Source organism: Salarias fasciatus, chromosome 17 (assembly GCF_902148845.1).
Source record: "Salarias fasciatus chromosome 17, fSalaFa1.1, whole genome shotgun sequence".
Taxonomy (NCBI): domain Eukaryota; kingdom Metazoa; phylum Chordata; class Actinopteri; order Blenniiformes; family Blenniidae; genus Salarias; species Salarias fasciatus.
In genome coordinates this window covers 1,412,519-1,419,259 of record NC_043761.1, presented here as the reverse complement: position 1 = coordinate 1,419,259, position 6,741 = coordinate 1,412,519, and the positions used below count along the sequence as shown (strand labels likewise).

General features: G+C 53.6%; 1 protein-coding gene across 2 annotated transcripts; it reads right to left on the bottom strand.

Annotated features, from left to right (window-relative positions):
• Window positions 1-6,741, bottom strand: tbk1 (TANK-binding kinase 1). Of its 2 annotated transcripts, none has more exons than XM_030113126.1 (21): window positions 6,702-6,741; window positions 5,841-5,948; window positions 5,595-5,735; window positions 5,398-5,527; window positions 5,136-5,317; window positions 4,488-4,648; window positions 4,299-4,409; window positions 3,416-3,595; window positions 3,148-3,344; window positions 3,015-3,073; window positions 2,827-2,918; window positions 2,473-2,574; window positions 2,315-2,393; window positions 2,057-2,178; window positions 1,903-1,979; window positions 1,781-1,820; window positions 1,502-1,603; window positions 1,276-1,372; window positions 1,104-1,204; window positions 938-1,009; window positions 1-827 (listed from the first exon to the last, which is right to left on the bottom strand). In XM_030113126.1, the coding sequence occupies exons 2-21, from the start codon at window positions 5,925-5,927 to the stop codon at window positions 788-790; spliced, it is 2,172 nt and encodes a 723-aa protein (XP_029968986.1). In that variant the 5' UTR covers window positions 5,928-5,948; window positions 6,702-6,741; the 3' UTR covers window positions 1-787. The 2 variants fall into 2 exon arrangements, with proteins under 2 accessions (XP_029968986.1, XP_029968985.1); XM_030113125.1 differs by lacking the exon at window positions 6,702-6,741 and adding an exon at window positions 6,458-6,694.

The following is a 6,741-nucleotide window of genomic DNA, read 5'->3' as shown; positions in this document are numbered from 1 at the left end:
GAGTTTCTGACGTGTTTATTCATTTATTTACAGGTTTGTCTTAATGCTGATTGGCAAAAACAAGCATTTCCATGGTAACCGGGAGTCGTTTGTTGAATACAGAGCGATAAATAAACACGAGAACTCTGAGAAACTACTGAATAAAAAGAGGAGAAACATAAAGTCACTTTACCGGACCTCCTAACGCCTCCCACACTCCTGTTCATATGAAAAATCAAAGTTTTTCTGTACAATGGAGTCTCTGACGTATGATAAAATCAGGCAGGAAGCAAAATAATAACCTCAAATCACATTTAATTCAATAATAATAATAATAATAAAAAACCTCCCTTAAATTAACTGTGATAAACTTGAATCCCGCTAAATCTCAGCGAACACGTTCATCTGAACCGGCAGCTTTCAGTTCCCCTTCTGACCACCGGGGGGCAGACCGGGGCACTGACCAAAGAGGTGCTTTAATAACTTTACGTTTTTAATATCAAAGGTGAATGGAGCCTGATTACATGTTTGACCTTCAGTTTTTCCGTTTGTATGAGTCGGAGGAGTCTCGTTCAGAATAGAGGGAATCAGTGCTTTAGAGAAGTTCAGCTGTTCGGAGGCAGGCGGCGGTGTGGCGGCGGTGAACGCTGGTTCAGATGAAGGCGTCCGCTCGGCGGTGGCGGCAGGAGGAGCGATGTTTCAGGGAGTGGAGCTCGCCCGGTGGCTCTGCGGTTACAGACGTCTTCCTCTTCCTCTTGGTCACAGCGTGGATTTTACAAAAAAAAAAAAAAACGCGTCTTCAGCAGAATCACCCTCTCAGACCGCCGTCCAGCGTCAGAGTCCCGAACCTGCAGCACAAACGCCGGCCGGCCAGACGGCGGACGAATCAGAGCGGAGAGAGGAACAACTGGTTAGTTTGACGTCGGTCTTTAGAGCTTCTTCCTGGAGGACGACCGACCTCTCTAAGAAGTGGTTGTTCTCTGCCAGCTCTTTGACCACACCCTCCATCTCCTCCTTCAACTTCTTCATCCTGCAAACACACACACACACACACACACACACACACACAGTGAGATCGACCATGATGATGAGGATGAGGATGAGGATGAGGAAGAGCGCCTCACCCCAGGGTCATCTCCACCAGCGTGTTCTGGCTCAGGTAGGCCTGAGGCTTCATCCCGCTGGACACCACCGGCAGAACCTTCTGAGGAAGCTGCTCCTGGAGCTGAAACGGGAAGCACCACGCTGACGCCACGCTACCGGACGACCGCTCCGTTTGCTTGTTTGTTTGTTTACCTTGATGGCGCGCTCCATCAGCATGCTGACCTCCTTCTCGATGCTGATCAGCTGACCCGACACGCCGAGCAGCTGCTTCCTCACATGATGAACCTTCCTGGGGGCAGAGACACCACACGCCTGTTTACCGGGACGCCTCCCCGTCGCCGCGGCGACCGCGGGTCAAAGCGTCGGCCAATCGGAATCCGCCGGGCCGCGCGTCCCATGATGCAGCGGTGTGACGCACCTCATCCACTCCTCGCTCTTGGAGATGAAGAGTCGGTACTTCATGGCGCACTCCTCCGTGAACAGAGCGCGAGCTTTACTGGCGTGAAGGACCAGCTTCTGTCTGGGGGAGGAACCAGAACCAGAACCAGAGACCGTCAGAGACCGTCAGAGACCAGCAGGGACCAGCAGGGACCAGCAGGGACCAGCAGGGACCAGCAGGGACCAGCAGGGACCAGCAGGGACCAGCAGGGACCAGCAGGGACAGAAGACAGACTTCATGGAACAAACAAGAACTTACTTATCAAACTTGTGGATCTGCTCCTCGTTGTATGGCAGACCTGAAACACACACACACACACACGCGAGCTGTGAGTGAAGTCGGGCTGACGCTGGTTCCCCTGAAGTCTGACTGTGACTCACGTCTCTCGGCTTTGTCCTTCTTGAACTGCTGGTAAATCGTGGTGATGGCGTCCAGCAGCACTTTGATTTTCTCCACACTGCAGAACACACACAGAGTCACACCCTGACACACACACCCCGACACACACACACACACACACGCTCGGGGCCTCACTTGCGGTCCTCGGGGTGCGTCCCCACTTGCTGCGTCCAGCCGTCGGTCAGCAGGCCTCCGGGCAGGAACTTGCTCTTGATGTCCTGAGACGTCCTCTCGATGGGGTCCAGAGAGCCGGAGATCTGCGGGCAGCCGGGAGGCTCATGAGCACTACGTCAGCCCTGCCGTCCAGGACCGGCCGTTTCACTCGCTTTAACGTCAAAATCACGTCACTAAGTTAGAAAACACAGAAGTCCTGCGCCGGGCTGACCCACTCACTCTCAGGACTTTCTTGTGCATGTCGGAGATCTCGTCGTATTCAGACGACAGCATGTTGGCCTGCATCAGCACCTCCAGCCTGGGAACACACACACACACACACACTGAGTGGTGGGCCGCTCAGCGCTCCCGGTGGGAATCAGACCGGTGTTCCTCACAGCTGCTCCGTCTTCTCCAGGAGCTGCGTGCAGAAGCTACAGAGGTGGAAGACTTCAGACTTCTTGTGGAGGATCTCGCTGTAGTCCTCCCTCATCAGCTCGCTGCCAGCCAGCAGGAAGCACACACACACACCACACACACCACACACACCACATACACCACACACACACACCACACACACACACTTTTAAAAAGTGTAAAAAATAACTTTCTCACATCAGCTTCTGTCGTTAAATCTCACTCTATCATCAATAGAACCGTTTGAATTTCTCAGCCCCGCCCCCCTCGGGGACACGCCCCCCTCGGGGACACGCCCCCTCATGGACACGCCCCCTCCAGTCCTCTGGACTCACATCAGGCCTCGGACTCCTTTCCGCACCAGTTCCTGATAAACCAGCAGAGACTCGGACGTCTTCCACAGATGTCCCACGTCTCCCGCGAACGTCTGAAAGCGAGCAGAGGACAGCCGGCCTCGTCACCATGGAAACCGAAGCTGCGCTGCGTGTCTATCAGGTCCGTCGGGTCGCGGCGGCGGGGTTACCTTTGCGTAGCTGGCGTCCAGGTCGAGGTCGTAGCGCGGCTGGACTTTGGGAGGACTGGCTGCAGAGAACAAACACAGGACACTCAGGAGACGGTCTGCAGGACGTGATCGCGGCGCCGGGCGGGACTCCTACGGTCTTCGAAGATGAGGCCGACGGTGGCGACGGACTCGCGGCTGACCAGCATGATGGGGTTGTCCCTGGAGGTCTTGGGGAAGGTCATGGCCTGGCGGTTGGGGTCGAGCACGAGGCGGCGGCCCTCGTACAGCAGCTCCTGGTTGTGCAGCGGGATGCTGCTCCGGCGGCACAGCAGCTCCTGGAACAGCGCCGCCCTGCGGACGCGAACAGAACAGCAGGTCACGGCGGGTCGGGGCGAGGGGGCGGGGCCGGGGGCGGGGCTTACGTGTTGTACTCGTGGATGTAGACGTGGTGCAGCGTGGCCTGCTGCAGGCTGAAGACGTAGACCACGGTCCGGTGCAGGATGTCGTTGGTCTCGGCGAAAAACTGGTCGAAGCCCCAACACTTCTCCTGATCCGCCTCCAGGATGTTGGCGAGGACCGGGGTGAGGAGGCTCTGCAGACCCCTGAGACCGGCACACACACGCACGCGCGCGCACGCACGCACACACACACACACACACGCATGTAAGACATCTTTCACCATCCCTGATCACACAGTCAGCTGTTTTCATGTGATGGAGGAGCGACTGTGGGGAATAGTTTGGTGAAATGAAGTAAATAAAAAAGTGAAGAGGACCCAAATTCGATGCCTGAAGAACTCCTGAGCTTTATTCCTCCAGAGAAAAACAGAATTTTCAGTCTTACAGGGCAGAAGGTGAAGCTCAGGCTGAATACCTTTATAATATATAAAGGTGGTGCACCACAAGGCTCGATGCGAGGCCCTCTGCCTTTTAAAAATGTCAGAAATTACATGGGGATGTCTGTTTATTTGCAGAGAAGATTTGCTTCAGCCCAGTCTCCATGAATAACTGAGGAACTCGAAATGTGTGTCATTAATGTACGGCTGAAAATTTTCCAGGAAAATAAATTTCACAGTAAAAACGCTGATAAATAGTTACTTCTGCCAGAGGCTGGAGGAGAAATGTTGTGGAAATGTATCAAAATAAAACCACAGATCAACAAAAGACACATCAGAGTCGTCAGCTTGCTTCAAACTGTAAAATGAAAAGTGCAGAGGACCCAGAGATGATCCCTGAGGAACTGATTATCAACCCCAAAACAGGTCTTATCATTAGCAGTGTGTGTGTGTGTGTGTGTGTGTATTACTTGGACAGGCTGCAGGACACGGGCATTTCCGTGCTCCACTCGATCTTCCCGTTCTCACACTTCTGGTGACCGGAGATCGTCCCCGACGGCTTCTCCGTGATGATCTTGTACCTGAAACACAGCGGCGGCGGCGGCGGTGAGCGCGGCGTGGCGTCTGCGCGTCGTCACGGCGCCGCCCCTCCCTCTTACATCACTTCCTTGTTCCTGCGCGGCCCCTCGAACGGCCTGAAAGGGAGGCTGCCGGTGGCGGCGTGGTAGAAAGTGACGCCGATGCTCCACAGGTCCACCGTGGCGCCGTACTTCTTCTGGTGGTCCTTCCTCAACACGGCGCGCTCGTACATGTCGGGGTGCTGCAGCGTGAGGAAGAGGAGGAGGAAGAGGAGTGGGAGGGAGATGAGCCGGAGGACTTCATTCACTGGCAGAGCGACAGAAGGTGTGTTACTCCGCCTCTTTTGTTCTGGGTGTGTTTGTTTCGCATACCTGATGTTCTTTTCATTCCAGCACGTCAAACCTTAATGAAGAGACTCTTTGATCGTCCTCTCATTCAGTATCATGATTTTTGGAAATGTAAATGTAAAGATAGGGAGTGTTTTTAAAGAAAGGGTTAATCAAAATTTATTTTCTGGAGTTGACAGAATTTGCTGGAAACAGCGAGTAAAACAAATCCAGAACAAAATGTTCAGAAGCATCTCAGTCCGGGTGAAGCTCAGTCTGTACGACTGGCTGATACTACCTTATCTAACACACTGTGTGGCGAAATACTTATGTAAGTTCCCTGAAAAGACTCGTTAGTCTGCAAAAAAGAGCTGTAAGAATTGGTGCGCTCGTTTTGCTCACCAGGTACTCCTCGGTGCCGTACAGCGACACGAACTGCTCGTCGTCCTCCAGCTCCCGGGCGGCGCCGAAGTCGGTCAGCTTGTAGACGGAGCGCCCGTCCTCTCCGATCACCCTCATGATGTTCCCCGGTTTGATGTCTCGGTGGACGATGCCGTACTCCCTCAGGTGGTTCATGCCCGCCACTGCGGGAGCCAATCAGAGCGCAGGGACACGTCAACTCCGAGACACCTCCAGGTTTCCCGGCGGGCGGGCGGAGACTCACCGACATCGTGCAGGACGATGAGGAACTCGTCCTCGGGGAGTCCGTAGGCGTTGGACGATTCCTCTAAGACGGTGTAGAGACTCCCGCAGGGGCAGTACTCCATCACCAGCACCTTGTGACGAGTGTTGGACTGAACAGAGACGCCCGGGTCAGAGTCCGAGTCCGGAGGGGCGGAGCCTGCCCCGGCCCTCACTCACCTCCTCCTCCACAGCGAACAGCTTCACGATGTTCTTGTGGTTCAGCTTCTTCAGGACCTCGAACTCCCTCATTTGGACGTCGAGCGGCCGCAGGAAGCTCAGGTTGTTGAAGACTTTGACTGCGTACAGGTCGCCGGTTTTCTGCGGCGAGACGGCGGAGAAAAAGCGCAAGAGAAAAACTAAGAACCCCGTCCGACTTACTCCTCTTCGACATTCACACCGGAAGTTAAAAAACGCGGCGGGTACCTTGTGCCGCCCTCGGTAAACGTTGGCCGTGGCTCCCTGACCCAGCAGGTCTGAGATCAGCCACAGGTAATTAGAAGTGCTCTGCATCCTGATGGCAGCAAGGGGAGCCTGCACACACACACACACACACATACACACAAGACTTTGATGAAAATATGAAACTGACCAAGAATCCATCCGAACAATAACCTCAGGCTAGGTGTTTCAGAAAGGATCTTCACTTGATAAATATCTGAAGTGATCAAAGACTGATTCTGAACCGAACTAGTCAGACCATCATAACTAACCAATCAACAACTGTGAATCCACCAACTCAGAACAAAATACAGAAGTGGAGCTTTAAATAATACATGAGCACAGTAGTAAAAACTCAGTTACAAAATTTGAAATCTTTCTTTGCCAACTGAGTTCATACATCAGCAACATAAAAAAATCAGACTAAAATAAACCAATAAGCCCAAAAGGTCAAAGAATCGATGATTAATTAATAGCCATAACTCTACGTCAATGTTTACGTGGTGACGTCACGGCTGTATGGGGAAATTCCCGTGTTTTAGGCCCCGAAAAACCAGGCAGCGTGACGCAGCGGTTTGAGCTGGCGTGAAGTTTCCCCTCACCGCTTGTTTATCTCCCGTTTCGTTTGTTTGTTTGTTTGTTGGTCCGAGCGCAGAGCTGTTTGAGCCGTTTGGAGTCGCGGAGCTTCGACGCTTCCCTGCGGCCCGAACCCCCTCGCAGCTCCCCCTCCGCCGCGGTTCTCCTCCCCGGTGCTCCTCCCGCCCCTCAGCGGCTGCTCCGGTGTGTTTCTTCGTTTGTTTGCTTGTAACCGTACGTTTTTTTTTCTGTTGTTATTTATTTCCTCACCTTCTCTCCGCAGTCTGGCTTTCTGCTTCCGCTCTCAGTT

What these genes read in the sequence shown, in the direction of transcription:
- tbk1 (XM_030113126.1), bottom strand. Translation starts at nt 5,927, where the DNA reads ATGCAGAGCACTTCTAATTACCTGTGGCTGATCTCAGACCTGCTGGGT. An exon ending in GTGTCCTGCAGCCTGTCCAA is followed by an intron (nt 3,596 to 4,298) that starts GTAATACACACA and finishes TGCCGGTCTCAG; the next exon opens with GGGTCTGCAGAGCCTCCTCA. An exon ending in AACAACCACTTCTTAGAGAG is followed by an intron (nt 828 to 937) that starts GTCGGTCGTCCT and finishes TTTGTGCTGCAG; the next exon opens with GTTCGGGACTCTGACGCTGG.